Genomic DNA, 19,819 nt, shown 5'->3' with positions numbered 1-19,819 from the left:
TTAAGTGGGTCAAGTTCAGTTCAACTTACCTTTGAAAAAAAAAAAAGAAATTTTCTCAGCCCAACCCAACTCGAACCCATGGTGAGCCAAGTTGGTTCATAGGTTGAAATCAATTTTGACATTTATAATATTGACATATTACATTTATTGAATCTCATGTTGCATATTTTTATCCTCATTTGTTGTTTATGTTTCTTATTTCTATTTATGTTAATATTGAAATGAATACAAAACCTAAATGTTGGAAAAAATGTATTAGTCACAAAAAAGAAACAATTTAATGAAAATGAAATTATAAAATCTCTTGAAAAATAATTTAAGATCGATTACCTTTTGTATGTTATATATAAAACAATTATCACACTTCACAATTGATTTAAATAATTTAAAAATATACAAAGATATTTTTGATTTTTCATCAATATTGAAACGTGTCCTAACATAAACGCAGAATGAATTTAATTTTATCATTAATTAAAATTTATATACTTTATCATGCATATTGATTGATGTAATATGATATGTTATCTATTATTATTAATCCAATTAAACTTTCTTTATAAATAATGTCACAAGAAAAACATAATTTTAAATTACTTCATGTAGAATATTGTAGAATAATATAATAGGTAAAAATATATTTCACCAAAAAGAGGTAAAAGAACAAATACATTAGTATAATCAATGAAATTCAAAAACCACAATATAACTAAAACATCAAAATACATTATCAGAATTTAAAAATACAAATAAAAAAAATATTAAATGAAAAATAATCTCAAAGTTTAGCTCAACCTTTATCCATCTTGACTAACTTGAGTCAATAATTGTTCATATTGCGCTTAATGTGACAATTAATATCATTATTAAAATTAGAGAATAATCTTTTAATAGATGTTTAGTTCAAGAATAAAGTAGGTAAAGCATCCGCTTTATGTCTAAAAAAAAAATTCAAAAAACTTTCTTTTAGTACTAATATTTCTCTATTAAATTAATTATAATTTTTTTTTAAGAAAAAATGTCTAAGTTTTTTTTTAATTTCACTATTAATTAATTATAAAATTATGTTTGAGAAGAAAAGAGTCTCAATTTTTTTAGTACTAATATACCTCTATTAAATTAATTATAAGTTTATTTTTGAAAATAAAATTTAATTATATTTCTATTAGTGTTTGTTAATTTTTATAAGTATTGAAAAGGATATGTAATGGGTTAAATTGTTTTTTAATAAATTATATTTTTATTTAGGAAAGAGAGAGAGTGGTTACTTATATCTTCATTCTATTACAATCAATTTTGATTATATTTTCTTTTTATGTCTATGTGATTTTTTTTGTTTCTTCTTTCTACTTTATTTTATTTTAGAGTTCACTATTTGAAGGTTTTGACTAGGGATGCTAGAGTCATCCCCACGGGTTGAGCTAAAAAAAGATTAGCTCAACCCAACTCACTTTTTGGTGAACCAAAAGTTTTGTAGCTCAACCTGATCCACCATGGATTAGTGGATTGACTCACGTACGAGTGTCTCTTTTTTACGATTTATTTTATATATTTATTGCATTTTATGAAAGTGAATTGACTCGATTTATTTTTTATAATAGTGGAATCAAAAGTGTTAACCTAATGATCGAAATATTATTATAAAGATAATTGTTAAACATTAAAGTATCAAGATACTTAAAATTACAAATCAAACACTTAACAATTCAAATATTATTGAGCAACATTCTAGTATTAATAATATTGAATTGTGAACCTATATAATTAGAAGTAGTAAATAATTATAATATTTTTTTTAAATGTATAAAAAAAATTAATAGTGTCGTCGTTTGTGGGTCAACCTACTTCAACTTGGTCCCATTTAACCCGTGGGTTATGTGAGCCGAGTTAAGTTTAACTCACCTTTAAAAAAATGAAATTTTCTCAGTCCAACCTAACTTGAGTCTGTGGTGAGCCAGGCTGGCTCACAGATTAAAACTCATTTTGACATTTATAATATTGACATATTATATTTCTTGAATCTCATGTTGCATCATATTTTCTTTTTTTGTTTATGTTCCTTCTTTCTATTTATGTTGATGTTGAAATGAATACCAAACGTAAGTGTTGGTAAGAACATATTAGTCGCAAAAAAGAAACAATTTAAAGAAAATGAAATTATAAAATCTCTTAAAGAATAATTTAAAATCAATTTGTATGTTATAGATAAAACAATTATCACACTTCATAAAATTATTTAAATAATTTAAAATATACATAGATATTTTTTATTTTTCATCAATACTGAAACGTCTCCTAACAGAACGCGGAATGAATTTAATTTTGTCATTAATTAAAATTTATATACTTTGTCATGCATATTAATTGATGTAATATGATATGTTATCTCTTATTATCAATCCAATTAAACTTAAATTCAAAGAATTAAGTCTTGTTGCTATTCGGTTAAAGTAAAATATATAAATATAAATATTTTTCATACTTATATTTATATAAAATCTTTACTGATCTTTTAGTATCGATCTTTTAACAAATATACTGATTTTATTATATAAAAAAATAATATATTTGAAAACATTATAATTAATATATACAGGTGTATTTTGAAATAAAAAAAAACATAATAAATCTAATAAAATGATTGAATTTATATAAAGATTTTTCTTGAAAATCGAAAAAACGTCACGAGAAGAATGCGGAATGAGTTTGTTTTTATCATTAATTAAAAAATTTATATACTTTGTCAATACATTGATGTAGTATGATGCCATCTATTATTAAACTTAAATTGAAACAATTAACTCTACGTGGTATTGGGTTAAGGTAAGAATTGATATGGCACAACGCATGCATGAATACTGAAATTGGCAGTAACTCACGGAGCAGAAACAAGATAAAACAAAAACTCAATCTTTCACCCTCCCGGTCTCCCATGTGAAAGAAGCCACCGAAAAGTTTTATATACTTCATGTTGCTATTGACATTTGGTGGAATGTGGCAGAAAAAAATGGTAGAGGACCCACATGCCAGAGTAAACAGTGACATTGAATTTCAAACTCAACTGCTTCTTCTGATTCTCCATATCTACCTTCCAATCCGTCTTTTCCTCTGTTCCTTTAAGATAAAAATACACTCATCCCTTCTTAAAAGATTCCACTATTACAATTTTTATCCCTTTTCGCCTCCCTGTATTTGCGTGTCATCCAAGCACTCCCCTTTTCACTCTTTGCATTCAAAAAGCTACTCCCAGGATCACACACACAAAGAAAATAAGAGATATAAATAGCTATTGCTCTCTGTGGTTGACTGTGTCTACATGGGAATAACAATTCACAAAGTGTACTTCAACTGGGATTCATCTGATTCCTCTGTCTCTGCTGATTCATAATCCCTTTAAGGTACCTTTTCTTCTTTCTTTCTCTTCTCTCATAAATTCTCTTCCTTTTCCTCCTTCTTTCCCCTGTCTGCTCTGGAATATTATTTTTCTCTATCTGGGGGACCTTCATGCTTGCGGTGTTTTCAATCTATTATCAACAACTTACATGGTGGGGTTGGTGGAAGTTTTTTCTTTTATGCATGTGGAATTATTTTAATTTCTCTTGAAGCAATTCAATTTGAGTCTATTCATCATCAAACCACAAGGGCGTTGCTTTAAGGGAAAAAGACAAAGAAGAAAGAGCACAATTCGGTGCCGCAGAACTCAAGACATTTGAACTAATTCGTACGTTTGATATGAAATTCAATGCCTTTCTTATTTCCTTGCTTGAACAACTGGTTGATTGATTAATCTGATTACTGAAACTGTAACATTGTTTGATCTTTGATACAAATATCCTGCTGATTGGATACAATTTTTCTCGCGTTTTCAAAATGTCTTCAGAAGAACAGCATCATAGCCATTCTTCCTTGAGAATTAGACATATGCATTTAGCAAGCTTTCCTACAAGTCATGCTGATTCTCTCTATTCATTTAATATTTTATTTGTCAACCTCCACCCTTCCTTTTTTTTCTTTTTGTTTTATCATTTTCCTTTGTCTGTCAAACTGTTCAGGACCTGAGAATCTGGGTAGCATGTGATTCCCAAAATAAGAGGTGATATGGATTTTTTATTCCATGATCTATCTACTCTTCATGATACCTGCTTTGCCAATGCAAATGTAATACCTCAAATAGCACTGGATTGTAAAAGTTTTGGGATCATAACTTTTTTTTCTCGAGCATTTATTTGTGTACGATCTTTTAATTCTGTAACAGTTCTGATCATATAAGATTGAATTGAAGTTGAGGTCTTGCTGTTTCAGAAGAGGTTGTACCAACTTGCACCAAATAATATTGCATGGGTTGGTTTACTAAATTGCTCAAGGGATCCAACCGTAAATATTCAGGAGGAAGATATCATGGGAAATATGGAGACGACAGATATTCAGACAATCATGATAATTCAGCGGTAATCACACTTTCTGCTTCTTGTAAAAAATTCATCATTCTTTCAACTTATCATGTCATTTTCTAGCACCATCGTTGTTTCAACATAACACAGCCCTAGTTCCTTTCGGATTTGGTCTAAAGTTATGAATTGTAATAGTCTAAACTGAGAGCAGGATGATTTGACGGAAATTGAGAAAGAAGAAATTGATCGGGCGATAGCACTCTCTCTTTCAGAGGCAGATCCGAAAGGGAAAAAAGTTATTGGTGAGAGTTATGCTTTTTGCTTTTTTATGTATCTTCTTATTAAAATTAGGAATTCAGTGTGCCAGGTTACCTAAAATGTATATTCTAAACATAATGCATATCGATTTATTAAGTTCTTGTGTAACTAACAATCTAAGTGTCTTGGTGTCAGTGATCAAGTATCTCGATTAAAATGTAGTTATAATCTATACCATAATTATCAGGATTAGTTGATTCTGATGCTTGGTTGAAAAAGTACTGAACATATTTTTCATATGGTTAGAGTCCATTGAAAAAAATCTGAAATTTCATTCGGTAAACTTGTGTTTGGAAATGGATTCCCGATTTTTTCCCTGCTAAATGCCTCATGTTTTTGCCTCTCAAAACCAGAGGATGACTCTGAATCTGAAGATGATGAACTGTGTCCACTTGATGATGATGATGATGATGAAGACAGATGTGTTGGGGAAGTTCAGAAAGATGAAGATGACCACCATGCTCAAATTCAACAGGATGAAGACAAAAATCTTGATGAATTTCAACTTGAGGAAGATGAACAACTTGCCAGGGCAATTCAAGAAAGTTTGAGCATTAGTTCTCCTCCTCGATCTGAAACTGATTCTTTATTTCAACCTCTTGCAAACTTATTCCCACCTGTATACAGGTACCTATGGAAAAGATGATATCTTTTATCTGTTGTTAGCGAGCGCAATTTCAATTACCTTACATGGAAATTGCCAAACTTCACTGATTGTGGTAAACAGAGGGGGACAAACAGATAGTGTTTCCAAACTTCGTTATGAAGAATTTCTGAATTGTGCTTATTAGTTAATATAAGAAATGTAGATATGTAGACCAAAAGATTGTTGACTTTTTATCTTCATTTTCATTTATACAAAGAAACACAGGCTAAAGCTGTTTTTTTTTTTTTTCAAAATGTGCTTGCAGAACCTGTGCTGGTTGCAATGCCGAGATTGGCAGTGGAAGATTTTTGAGTTGCATGGGAGGTTTTTGGCATCCCGAATGTTTCTGTTGCCATGCTTGCGAACTTCCAATCACTGATTATGAGGTTAGAGTCTTGGATTGATTGCTATATGTTTCATGAAACTCGATTTGAACACATTTAGCTTTCTTCTGGAATTCATAAAAGAAGATCTTTAGCTTTTTTGTTTTCTTAATATGTACATAATGTTTACGTTCGTATTCATTTACAGTTTTCAATGTCTGGAAATCGCCGTTATCATAAATCCTGCTATAAGGAGTTGCATCATCCTAAATGTGATGTTTGCAAAAGCTTTGTAAGTAATGGCACTCAGTTTTCTCTTACAGATTTTTAGTCAATTCATTATGCTAGTCTTTGATTAATGGTTTCAATAAAATTCGATTCGCATACAAATATCACTACATCATGTGTTTTGTTGGAAGACTACGGATATTGAGCTATTTTCAAAGTTAAAGTCATTTTACACACTGTTCATTGCAGATCCCACCAAACTCAGCTGGCCTCATTGAGTATAGAGCACATCCTTTCTGGCTACAAAAATATTGCCCATCGCATGAGCGTGATGGTACTCCTCGTTGTTGTAGCTGTCAAAGAATGGAGGTCGGTTATAACATCTTCCAACACATGTCATCATTTGTTCATGTAGCTGACTTTCTTTTGCTTTTTCATATCTGATATGAAACTTTCCAATCAGTGCAGTCAGTGGATGCCAAATATCTGTTGCTTGATGATGGCCGAAAGCTGTGTCTGGAGTGTCTTGACTCAGCTATCATGGATACTCATGAATGCCAACCTCTTTATGTTGAGATACAAGAATTTTATGAAGGTTTACATATGAAGATAGAGCAGCAAATTCCTATGCTTTTGGTTGAGAGACAGGCACTTAACGAAGCCATGGAGGGAGAGAAGAATGTAAATGTTAACGTTTTGAACATTCATTCATGAAATTTTTCCTTTCATTTTCTCTTCTTTACATCATAATTATTTTGCATTGCTTTTGAGTGTAGGGTCATCACCACTTACCTGAAACTAGAGGACTTTGCTTGTCTGAAGAGCAAACTATTCCCACTGTAGAGATCTCTTCTGAATTTCAATCTTCATTGATGGTTTAAATTCTCAATAAACTATCTCTACTCATCAAGCAGTGGTTTATAATCTTTTCTTGTAATTCCAGATTTTGAGGAGACCAAGGATAGGAGCAGGATACCAGCTCATAGATATGATAACAGAGCCTTTTAGACTGATTCGTCGATGCGAAGTGACAGCCATACTTGTTTTGTATGGCCTTCCCAGGTACCCTTCTGATGCCAACTATTTTCATGAATTCAAGTGTTTGCATTTGGAGTTCACTGCATAAATTCAAGAATTTTATGTTCATAGGCTATTGACTGGATCAATTCTGGCTCACGAAATGATGCATGCGTGGCTTAGACTTAAAGGTACCATCATCCTTCATGTGATCAATGTGGAAAATTTGTATTTTCATTTCATAGCGTTAAGTTAGACAGACTTGTGGGGTTATGGCAGGCTATGGTAATCTGAAGCCAGAAGTTGAAGAGGGAATTTGCCAAGTCTTGGCTCATATGTGGTTAGATTCAGAGATCTATTCCAGCTCTGGGAATGAAGGCGCAGTATCATCATCATCTTCTTCTTCTTCCTCATCCTCCTCCTCACCTTCGTCCTCTTCATCATCTAAGAAGGGTAAACGTTCTGAATTTGAGAAGAAACTTGGTGAATACTTCAAACACCAGATTGAGTCAGATAGTTCATCAGCTTATGGAGATGGATTCAGAGAGGGTAACCAAGCAGTGCTCAAGTATGGCCTTAAAAGGACCCTTGACCATATCCGAATGACTGGTAGTTTTCCTTATTGAAAAACCGTTCAGAGTGAGCAATTCATCTTCATGAGTAAAGTAAAAGGAATCTCAACTGTTGATGATAAAATTAAGGAGTTAAATTTGAACAAATTCATGATATATTATGCGCAAGCATATGATATTAATGGTTATTTTCATCAATGAGTGGGACTTTTTACTTTCTCTCTAGAGGATGGACTCACTTAGAGAAACCAAATGGAGAAACATGATACAATTTTCTTTCTTCTACATCAACTGATATATCAGCTTTGTCATTTAAATTAAATAGGATGCAAAGGTTCAAAAAGTATATAATTTTCACATTACACCGGACTAAATAAGGAATGAAAAAGGCCCCTGTTAGTCTCCGGTTGCCAAAATACTTTTTCTTTCTTTTAGGGGATGCGGTGGGGAGGGATGACATGTTCAGTTGTTGCAATTTCCAGATAAATGTTGTCTCTTATATTCTGTGTTACAAAATACCTTTCAGCAGTTGAAATTATTAAAACAGTGCTTGTATCCTTCTTTTCTGGAAATTTTTCTGGAAGTTGCAATTCAGAAAGACGGTTTCTCAGTACTTTTGCGATGACTGTTCAACTTTGTAATCTAAGTGACTAGTTAGCCACCTGTTTAGGCTATTCTTGTTTGTAGGATGGATTTGACGAAGAGTGGAAAAATGAATTTGTGTAGATTTGAGTGTATGAATAAATATTTTTTTATAGTGAATTTAGAGGTTAAAGTAATTGAATTTGGAAATGAATTTTGTGAAAGTTAGTGAGTAATTTGATAAATTAAAAAAATGTTTTAATAAATAGAATTTGAAGATTACGGAGATACTCTTGATGGTAAAAATGTATAAAATGATTTTTTATTAGTTTAAAATATTAAATTTTAAAAAATATTATTTAATAAATTTTAATGAAAAAATTAATAAAAAGATAAATTATATTAAATTATTATTATTTTTTTATAATAATAATTATCTGAAATTATCATTAATAATTAATAATAATATTATTAATTATTATATATATTATTTTTATTATTTAGTTATATTTAATTACTATATATATTATTTATTATTTAATATATTTAATTATTATTATTATTCATTATTATACATATTTATATATATTTTTTTATTATTAATAATTATTTTATACATATATTATAATAATTATTATTATATATTATTAATTATATATATATATATATATATTATACACGCACACTAGCAACAGAAATACACACAACACCGATTACATGACCGGTGTCACTCCCATAACACCAATTATGTAACCGATGCTACACACACAACACCGCACTAATTATATAATCGGTGCACACACACTCACAAACATAGCACCAATTACGTAACCGGTGTTCTCACTCACACACCACCTTCTTCCACTCTTCACACACATTACACAGAGCTAAATATCTTCCATTCTTCACACACACTAGTTCACTCACACACATAGCTAAACATCTTCCATTCTTCACACACACTAGTTCACTCACACACACACAACCAAACATCTTGCTTCATGTTCCACAATCTTCACCAGCCATAACACCACTACACTCACCTTTGAACTTCAACGAGAGAGAAGACAATGGGGAATGTCTAGCTCCAAAGCCTTCCACGAACATTCACAATGAAAAAGACACGCAAACCTTCTTATTTAATGGCAAAGTTCAAACCCAAGCAACCGAAGCAAATTCAAATGTGGAATCTTGAATATGTGTGTCATCATAAATCTTCAGGTAGCAGTGCAAAAGTCAGGAATCTTGGCAGCACACAGGGGAAAACAGCTACTCAATTCATAGATAACACTCACGTGATTGCAAAATATGATCCACGTGCAAGGTTATATTGGTAAAATGTGAAGTATCACTCTCAAATCCTTGTTTGGTAGCAAGGATGAGATAATGCTATGATCCTGTAAATTCGCGTTTCCATTTCTCTACACATTGATTGAAAAGAACACACTTTTTACATGCAAATCCATCGTCTTTAATAACTGTAAACAGTAGTATCGCTTCAAGCGAACACTGCGTTACTCTCCAAGAATATCCTTTCAAATATTGATTTGATTATCTTTTAAAAATAATATGTTGTTAGATTATAAGTAAAGTAATTAGACATTGAAAAGTTAGAGCAATGATAATCATAATCAATTATTTTAATTTTAATTTATTTTGTATCATCTTATTAATTCCTCAAATACTTTATAGAAAATATTAATTAAAACAGGTAAACATTTATATTTTGTATGGAAAGAAACATAAAATATCAATACTTTCTACGTGCACAAGAAAAATTAACGATAAATACTAGTGAAAACTATGTGTGTCTATTTTTATTTACTATAGCAAAAACTTTATTAAATCATGAAATGGTTTTTAATTATTAAAATAAAAATATTGTGTAACTTTTTGTGTCATCCAAATTATCGTATATCATATTATCAATTTGTTCATCACATTACTAATAATTTTCGGTAACTTATCCCTCCTTTGGTAACTTATCCTTAAACTGGTTTTTGGTGTACACATTTCAATACCAATTTCACTATTATTAATATTAATTATTTTATCCTTTAATTTTTTTTATCTATTTTTTATGATTAATTTTAAGAATATTTTTTTTATAAATTTAATAATATTTTTATTTTAATAATAATATTTTTTTTAATCACAATGTAAAAAATTGGACACACATACATAAAAGTGTATGGTGTTTTCACTTATTCTTTTAAATCAAATAATTATCCATAATAAAATAAATTTGTAAATTAGGACCAATATGGTTAACTACCCGATCCCAACCGCAAATTTATAGTCATAACATAAAAAGAATATTGGTTAACTATACAAAAAGAGTATACATACATAACGGCCAAGCCAGCATACTAGCAAAAGCTGTCTACTATTAACTCATGAAAGAATGGTTAAACTCCTAGAATTAAAACACAAGTCTGGTACTGGACCTTAGTTAGGCCTATACAGGCCTAAACGAGACCCAATAAGTCCAATAAGGGCCCAACCCACGAATAAGGTAAACTGTGATTAATGCTTTATAAATACAGGTAAAGGTACGCAATTTACTAATTACCTAATTTTTGATTTGACTTTTGAGAGCTCTGACTGACTTAATCGTCAAATTCTTTTCCGCATATAACCCCAAAATGTCCAGTCCACTTTTACTACAAGAAGACATACCCAAGTCGAGGAGTAGAGGAGTGAGTGTTCATCCTAAGGAGTTAAGGATTGGGTGCGATTTGATTTGTGCTCCCTTATATTTTGTTATTGTTTCTGCATGAACAAAATTCATTTTCACAAGTGAATAATTATTTAAATGTAAAAATATTGTCATAAAATTGAAAACAATTTTTTATTTAAATTAAAAAAAATATATTAAAAAAAATTAAAAAACAGAAAAAAATTGATTGCAAAATTTTTATTAATGATTTTTAATTATCAAAATAAAAATATTATGTAATTTTAATTTGTATAATTTATTTTATAATTTTTATGATTTTTTATTGTAAAATTGATTTTTTATTATAAATAATTATAATCATTTGAATTTTAAAAAATAATTACTAAAAAGTAAAATTAATAAAATATATTTTTAATTTGAATTTTTTTTAAAAATTATTAAAAGAATAAAATTTGAAAAAAAAACTACATGCATAAGTAGTAATATAGAAATTTACCCATATTTGTAGATAATAAAAAAATTTAAAAGATAGGCAGGCACGTGGCCCAGGATGAACATGATTGTAGCATGGTCGTGGCGAGGGATGCTTACCAATATGTGATTCCAAAACTGATCTATTTCCCTTCTCCTTCTCACTTCTGTCTCTCTGCTACAAATCCAAAAACCAACAAATCGCGGGTAAAATAATCCTCATCCGATTCTTCACTTTCTCACTTTTCTTCATTGCAATTTCACTTGTGTCTCCGTCACTTGCATTCATTTCACTCGATTTCGCTTTTGCTCTCGCAGTACCAAATTTAAGTTTCCCGAGCGAGTTCTAGGGTTCCCGCTGCCATGGACCAGGCCGAATTAACCACCGAACAGGTACTTTCCGATCCGTTTCCTCTCTATTAGTTTCTTCGTTCCTCGATCTGATCCCAAAGTACCGATTGTGCTCGATTCCGTTTGGATTTAGTTATCGTGCATTTTATTGTGTTGATTGTTGATGTGGTTTGAATTTCTTCACTGGCATTGTGTCGTGTTTTCTTGAAGGTTCTGAGTAGGGACATTCCATGGGAGACCTATATGTCCACGAAGCTCATCTCTAGCACCAGCCTTCAGCTTTTGAGGCGCTATGATCACCGATCAGAGAGTCACAGAGCACAGTTGCTCGATGATGTAATTCTTTTTAACTTATTTTTTTTGGGGAAAGTAATAGTTAATCATAGTTTGTTAATTGTTGTGCTGAGCTTTTAAACTTGATTTGATTGCAATTTTGATTTGAAATGGAATCATTTGTGATTCCCAAGTTTGTTGTCTATTGGTATTGAAAGTGCAAGCTCGTACGTTGTGTGGCAGGATGGTCCCTCGTATGTTCGCGTGTTTGTTCGTGTTCTGCGCGATATTTTCAAGGAAGATACTATAGAGTATGTTTTGGCACTGATAGATGAAATGCTTGCAGGTAAATTGTTGAAATTGGTAAATTTTTTTTCTCATTTGTTTGTAATAACCTTGAAATTATAATCTTTTGCAGCAAACCCCAAGAGAGCAAGACTGTTTCATGACAGTACCCTTGCAGATGAAGATACTTATGAGCCTTTCCTAAGTTAAGTCTATACTCAAATATGTTTTTTGTTCTGCATAATTATTAGATTTCTTTATTTTGGAGGTGAGACTAGCTCAAGTGTATATGTTTATCTAACACACACTCACATGAAAATCTCTCGTTAATGCACTATACAAAATTCAGCATTTTTGTTTCAAATAGAATGTATTTGTTACCGTGTTCATTACTTCAGCCAAAGGTATATATAAGTTCCACACTCCTAATATATTACTGATATTTGTTTTGAGCACCCAATACTTTGTTTTTCAAATTGTGTACATAACAAGTTAAACGTTTTGGTTTATGTCCATTCTGATACATACTAGTTCTATAATACATGTGTTGCTAAGTCGAAATATGTATCCCATTGAGTGATACATTAAATTCCTTTTATTAACTACGTTGACAGGATACGTCATTATATGATGGGATGTTGTCATGATAAAAGAATAAGTTGAACAATCAAAACAGAAATAAAAAATACTTTTGGGATCAGTTAAAGGAATCAATGTAATACTAGGGACAAAATATGAATAAATATATTTTTAGGGATTTAAACCAAAATTTTATATATTATTAGGACCCAATTTTAATTTTTTTTATTTGGTACTTAAAACAAATATTAGTCATATATACGAGACCTGAAACTTATTTAAGCCTCATCCAAACGGTTTTAAGATTTTCTTTTGCAGGGAGTCTAGCCATCGATGATAGTATTTGAGTGTATGTAATATACGTGCTTGTGGAAGATTGTGCTTTATATGGTCAATTGTAGTCTAGTATTATACCTTTCTTTTGAACACAGAACTGAAAGTCCACTGCTGTTTAATTACATTTCTTTGTCATTTCTTTTACAGAAGATTAAATGCTATGTACACTTGTTGATATAATGTCATATGATTCTCTTGGATTTTGACTATTTTTTTTGTACTTCAAATTTATGATATTCAAAAGATGAAAAAGAATTTTATCCATCTTGCAGATTGCTCTGGAAAGGAAATTGGTACATACAAGAGAAAAGCTGTAAGATCCTTGCTTTGATTGTTAGGTAATACAAACTCGAGATCTTTTCACATTTTAATTCAAAAAACTTCTCAGACTTGAATTAAATATCAGATTCTATTTTATACAGCTGTATAAGTTATTACCTTACGAGTTATTGCAAAATTTCACCCTTTTTCTGATTATAGTGTCAGGCCAAAAAATCAGAATGGCGTTGTGTCTAATGGAGAAGCATCAAATGGAAAGAAACCATTTACAACTATTGATGATGTTTTGATAGGATTAGTAAAATGGCTTTGTGAACAGGTATGTGACACTGAAAATTGTTTCTATCTCTCTAGATCAACTGGATAATAGTAATTCACAGATATGTTGACAATGCACCTAATCTTATCAACATAGGGAGGAAGCTGCCACAATCACTTGACGTTTATGAAAATTAAGTTAGATTTGTGATTGTGCAAATGTGGCATTTCTGAACGTGAACACTAAGTTATAAATTGTACCGCAGAATCAATTAGACTAGACTCATTAAGATATGAACTCAGATAAATAGGAAGTTGATGAAATATTCTAAAGATGTTATGGATCCATTTCCATGTAATATGCATGCTTTCTTACGTTTATCTATGATTGATTTATTAAATTTGTAGTTGAAGAAACCTTTTCATCCTACTCGTGGAGTCCCAACTGCTATCAATTGCCTAGCAACACTGCTTAAGGAACCTGTGGTTAGGTCTTCCTTTGTTCAGGCAGATGGGGTCAAGTTACTTGTGCCATTGATTTCACCAGCATCCACACAACAGTCCATTCAGGTAAGTTTGTCGGACTCTACCTCTTAGAATCTGAAAATCTGAGTAATTGAATTTGTGCTTAGTTGGCCTATGCTAATAGGATAGGTGCATGGGTGAGCATGGTATATCTAGCTATGCCTGTACTCCTTGCTAGAAATTGAAGAGTCTGTATTGCATTTAGTAAGAGATGAATAACTTATGCTTGGTGCTTTTTACCAAATAATAATTGTTTTGATCAAAATTGTTAGAGTGATTTCTGATTCCTGATATGTTGGCTTCTAAATAGAATTATCAGTAAAAATAATAAAATGTTATTGATGAAATTATTTAGATTTCGTGGGTGATTTTTTAAGGGTAAACAAAGGGAACTTAATTGATAAATTCCTCTGTAACAGCTTCTTTATGAAACATGTCTCTGCATATGGCTCTTATCCTATTATGAGCCAGCAATTGAATATTTGGCTACTTCAAGGACCCTTCCTCGACTTATTGATGTTGTTAAGAGTTCTACAAAAGAGAAGGTATTGCTTACTTGTTGAATTTATATGCATCTCATTTTTCTCTTTTAAACAAAATGTTGTTAACATTTCTCTATTTCTTACAATATGATCACTAGTTATAGACTTACTGTTCTTTTATAGCTGTTAGCTTAGTTTGTATTAACTTCCTGTTATATCTCTGTCTGTAGTAGTAGCAAGTAGATATTTCATTGTTTATAACTTTCTCTGGCATAGCAGTCTAATGTTGGCACACTTGTTTTTTCAAGGTGGTTAGAGTTATTGTCCTGACTCTTAAGAACTTGATGTCAAAAGGGACATTGGGTGCTCAGATGGTTGATCTTCAGCTGCCACAAGTTGTCCAGAGTTTAAAGGCACAAGCATGGAGTGATGAGGTCAGATAATTAAGACCTACACTACGTTAATGTCCTGTTGAACTTGTGTGCAAAATTATAGCAGGTGCCATGCAGAGAAAAATATTTTTGATTTATACCTCTTGCTATTTGAGCCTTACCTATAAACTTGCTGTCTTGTGACCTTGCAATCAGAGATTCAATTCCTGTAAACAGTGTCTTGCAGGATTAGGTGTTATGCACCTATGTGTACCCTCCCCAAACCCCATCTAGTGGAATGGGGAGTCTTGTGCATTAGGTTGCCCTCTTTTTACATCTTGCTACTATACAAGTATTTGATATCAGAACTAATATTTTAGTTTTTTTTTTGGTCATTGTAGTCATAGTTTTTTTATATAACATGGCGTATGCAATATTATATATTATTTCTTGTCGTATGTTGTCATACCGAAACCGTAAATAGTTAGATACACTTTCGTTTTCTGTGATGCATCACACTTTTAGTGGCACTTAGCATTTGATGTTATGCACTTAATAGAAAAGGAAAGTCAGAGTGGCTGTTAGTGCAGAATTTACTTATTGGAATGATGTGATGGTTCATCTTGAATATTTATTGTTACTCAATAGATAAGTTGCGATATTGCAATATGGTTGATGAAATTTGATTAATCCATGATGCATTGCTTCCTGGGTACACAACAGGGACTCTTGTGCATGTTGGCCGTAACAATAGTGTTCTCTCTGTTTTCTATTTGCATTGTAATGCACAAGTTTACATGAACTCTTATGCATGACACACCAATTATGTTGCTAACTTTAATACATATTCTGGAAGGCTCACCGGACATCAGTTTTTCACTATTCTAAAGTGCCTTTTCCACTCTCTCCTACATTTGCTTGAATTGGCACCCTCTATGATTAAACTATTTGTGTGTGTATTACTTGAGCTTTATCACTTTATCTTAAATTACACACTTAAAAATAGATAGCTCTTTTTAACCTCTATTACCACATTTCTTTTAGAAATGGCACATTTTGTATTGCTAGCCCAATATTTCTATTGATTAGAAAAGTTTGTATAGGACTTGTTGGAGGCACTGAATTCTCTGGAAGAAGGGCTTAAGGATAATATTAGGAAACTAAGTTCTTTCGATATGTACAAGCAAGAAGTTCTTCTTGGTCATCTAGATTGGTCTCCCATGCACAAAGATCCCTTATTCTGGAGAGAAAATATAACCAACTTTGAAGAAAATGATTTCCAGGTATACGTGCATTTCTTCCTTTATGCTTTAATTTATTTCTTATTTAAGCGAACATGAAAAATTAGGCTGAGGAAAATAACAAGGGTTATCGTGAAGTTTGAACTGGTTAGCACTGAATACTAACTGGCTGGCTAGAGTGCTTGTGTAATCTATGAAGTTTGAACATGCCTATGGTATGTCCTTGTGTATGACATGTATAAGACACCGACACAAGTATGACATGTATTGAAGTGTCTAATTTAAAAAACATTTTTTGGGTCTATGACAACTCTGACACGATATTAATACGGGCAGTATAATATTTTTTCTTGTAAGTTCAAAACTCAAACGAAGTATGTACTATAACTATAGAAATAAGGAACAAGTTCTAAATAATTAGGAATGTTTAGATTATATATGTATTATTAGGATATTTTTATTCATTCTCCTTTCATATCTTACAATGTGGAACTTTTTGAACTTGTTAGTTTGTCTTTAGATGAATCTCGGCTAGAGTGTCCTTTTCAATGATGCTTATTAAAAAGGGGTTGAAATGTCTCAAATGAATTAGATTCTCTTTTCACTTTTTGGATTTTAGATGGATGGATTAAATTCATTTTGTTTTAGGTAACAATATGTTCAGATTTTTATGTTTGATTAACTTTTTCTTTATAGATGACTTTGAATATATAACTCTTGAATGTGAATTTAAATAATTCATAATGATGTTCAATACACCACACACCACACACATACCCCCGAGCCACTGTGTCCGGTGTCTATATCAATGTGAGTGTCTGATGATACCTCTCTTATACTTTTCTATTTAAGACAGTATGGAATTACTTGATGTGTTCCGTGATAGAATATGACCTCACACGTAGGAGTTTGAGTCTTAGCATTACATAGTTGATTGTGCAAGCTATCTATGTTTTGTTTCTTATAGTAATTGTGATGGTATCAAAATGGATGGTGTTTTGCAAGCCGTGCAGACATGACATGAATTTTCAATTGATAATTGGTGTGTACTCTGACGCTTTTGTTAGAAAAACAGGCTTAAGTTCAAGAGAGGGGTGAATTAAACTTTAAACGAATTTAGAGTTTTTTTACAATTGATTGAATGATTAACTTTGAATCAAAAAGTAAACTAGTCTCAGCTTCTAGAAATGCTGTTTTAAAATTTTTCATAACCCTGCAATATGTATATAATTCAGATGAGTTGTAAGAGACAAGAGGAGAATAACACCAAGAATTATACTTCATCCTCATAAGTTACATCTGGTTGTTTAATCACCTTATTTAGGCTAATACACTAATTTCAAATTTTTACAAGCACCCTACAAGAAAAACAAGAAATACAATACAACACAAGATCTTGAATCCTACTATATCTCTTGCAACCTTTTGTGAACCTATCACAACAAAACCTTCTTGACAGCGCTAGTTTAGAACAACCAACAACAAAGAAAGCAATTTGGAATTGAATCACGTGAACAATTAAGTTCAAAGAATAACTCCCTCTAGAAACAATGCTAGGTGATCCTCAACAATCCTAAACAAGAATGAGTTGCAACACTTGAATCTTGATCTTTGGAAGGATTTTTCAGAATGAGAACTCCGAGATAGTTTTTCAGTCAACTAAAAGTATGGAAATAAATTTAGCACAAAATATCAAGATTGCATCACACCCTCACTCAAACAAACTCTAAACCTATGAATTACAACTCAACAAGACTCAAACAATAAAATCATCCAATCTTTATCAAGGTTGACGAAAACTCCATGAAGTCTTTGTCTTCAAATGGTTGGAGACATCAAATCATATCTTCAAATCTATCAAATTTTCATTGGCGTGTAATACATTGTAAATGATTGCAGCTGACTGAATCTCTTCTTTCTCACTGTCATTAAGTTATGGCCTAAAGAGATAAAATATGTTTAATTAATTTTTATTTCCTTATAATTATCATTGTTAGTCCTAAAGGCATTACGGATGAAACTTATTCCGTGGTCCGATATCATTTCCTTTTATAAAATCAAGTAACTTTTTAACAGATGTGCAAAATAGTTTATTGGTTCTGTGTAGCGGTATTGTTACTTGATTTCGTCGTGTTAGATAAATCTTTTTGGTGTTTGTAAAGTAGATATATGATGCTGTACGAAATATGGTAAATTAATTTTACAATGTTTTGTTCCTTTAAGGGTGCTCGTGGATCCCATCAAACGTGATGATGCTTACTATAAAACAATTTTCGTTGCTATCCATTTTGATAAGGAAAAACATTTTTGTAGCGAAAACGGGTGATTATGCTATATTAAGTGGCGTTTGATAATGCTAGAAAGGAAAGATGATGATAGTGTAATCGTGCACTCCCTATCTTAAACATTCCTCTGATCATCTACTATTTATTAATACTATCTTCATCTGTTACAGATCCTAAGGGTCCTAATAACAATTTTGGACACTTCTAGTGATCCAAGGACTCTGGCAGTTGCTTGTTATGATCTTTCACAGTTTATTCAGAACCATCCTGCTGGACGGATAATTGTGACAGACCTGAAGGCCAAGGAACGAGTGATGAAGCTTATGAACCATGAAAATGCTGAAGTTACTAAGAATGCACTACTCTGCATCCAGCGGCTTTTCCTAGGTGCCAAGTATGCAAGTTTCTTGCAGGTTTAATTCTGTTTAGTGAGATGGTGGCCTACTGGATGCACTTAATTCCTTCAACTTCACTGCTGTCTCGTGTACAAGGCTTATTCATTGCTTTAGTAATTAATTTATTGTTGTGTATGGCATATTAAAATTTCGGTTTCAACAGTAGAAGAAATTTTATGTGAGAAATAAGTATTCTGCTGCCGAATAAAACAAGTTTTGTAATTAAATACTCGAACTTGTTCTTGTAGTTACGTTGAATTTGTTAGAGAACAACATTTATTGTTAAATATGAGCTATCTGAATGAGTCGAGGGGTCAGATCTAATGGAACAAACAAAGTTTATTTTATTATATGTTAATAATGTTATATATTGTATTTTTAGTTATTGATAATTTCCTTTAGAAATGTCGAAGTGTAATTATATGTTAACTAGAGAACTTGGTGATGATTATACCAAATGGCATTTACATTTTCAATTTTAAAATAGAAAATTAAGTTTTAAAACCTTTAACAAAATGATTTTATTTTTTATAATTTTTAAATAGATATACATCCATATCTTTAATAAGCAATATTCACATTCATTATGGCTTTAATAAAGTAATAGTCATCATCTTTATTTCGGTTTTAAAGATTACGTTTTACGTTTTTATAATTTTTGTTTGTAATTTATTTACTTTTTATTTTTTAAAACCTTCATTTTTAATTTTTATAACTTTAGTTTAAGTTTTAGTTAGATATTTTGAAATATGAAAAAAGTGTCTGGTAATTGAATAAAAATAAAGTGAATTTGCTTTTAAAATTTAAAAAATAGTATTATTTAGTGTAACTTCACGGATTGGTAAGTATAGTTTCTCGTGTTAAAATTATATAGAGAATCATTATTAAAAAGGATAAGTTTTAAATCGATTTACTTCCTTAACTTTTTATT

At 31.2% G+C, this 19,819-nt stretch overlaps 2 protein-coding genes across 11 annotated transcripts; both read left to right on the top strand.

The window, feature by feature from the left end:
* Nucleotides 1-3,125: 3,125 nt before the first annotated feature.
* On the top strand, nucleotides 3,126-8,169 carry LOC114178796 (protein DA1-related 1-like). 10 transcript variants are annotated; one of them, XM_028064891.1, is made up of 14 exons: nucleotides 3,126-3,398; nucleotides 3,643-3,721; nucleotides 4,053-4,093; nucleotides 4,303-4,448; nucleotides 4,603-4,693; nucleotides 5,063-5,336; nucleotides 5,621-5,741; nucleotides 5,887-5,970; nucleotides 6,156-6,275; nucleotides 6,375-6,587; nucleotides 6,683-6,745; nucleotides 6,850-6,968; nucleotides 7,056-7,114; nucleotides 7,203-7,549. In XM_028064891.1, exons 4-14 carry the CDS (start codon nucleotides 4,338-4,340, stop codon nucleotides 7,547-7,549), a joined length of 1,602 nt encoding a protein of 533 aa, XP_027920692.1. In that variant the 5' UTR covers nucleotides 3,126-3,398; nucleotides 3,643-3,721; nucleotides 4,053-4,093; nucleotides 4,303-4,337. The 10 variants fall into 10 exon arrangements, with proteins under 10 accessions (XP_027920692.1, XP_027920689.1, XP_027920694.1 ...); XM_028064888.1 differs by having other exon boundaries at nucleotides 3,606-3,721; XM_028064893.1 differs by lacking the exon at nucleotides 3,643-3,721.
* A 3,133-nt stretch (nucleotides 8,170-11,302) lies between these two features.
* LOC114178358 (V-type proton ATPase subunit H) lies at nucleotides 11,303-19,239 on the top strand. The gene is made up of 12 exons (XM_028064201.1): nucleotides 11,303-11,435; nucleotides 11,547-11,621; nucleotides 11,790-11,915; nucleotides 12,096-12,198; nucleotides 12,271-12,343; nucleotides 13,325-13,390; nucleotides 13,533-13,650; nucleotides 13,998-14,159; nucleotides 14,534-14,659; nucleotides 14,905-15,030; nucleotides 16,071-16,250; nucleotides 18,664-19,239. The coding sequence occupies exons 2-12, from the start codon at nucleotides 11,592-11,594 to the stop codon at nucleotides 18,910-18,912; spliced, it is 1,359 nt and encodes a 452-aa protein (XP_027920002.1). The 5' UTR covers nucleotides 11,303-11,435; nucleotides 11,547-11,591; the 3' UTR covers nucleotides 18,913-19,239.
* Nucleotides 19,240-19,819: the final 580 nt, after the last annotated feature.

Source organism: Vigna unguiculata, chromosome 3 (genome assembly GCF_004118075.2).
Source record: "Vigna unguiculata cultivar IT97K-499-35 chromosome 3, ASM411807v1, whole genome shotgun sequence".
NCBI classification, from domain to species: domain Eukaryota; kingdom Viridiplantae; phylum Streptophyta; class Magnoliopsida; order Fabales; family Fabaceae; genus Vigna; species Vigna unguiculata.
The sequence above is the reverse complement of the archived record's forward strand: the minus strand, read 5'-3'. Positions and strand labels throughout refer to the sequence as shown.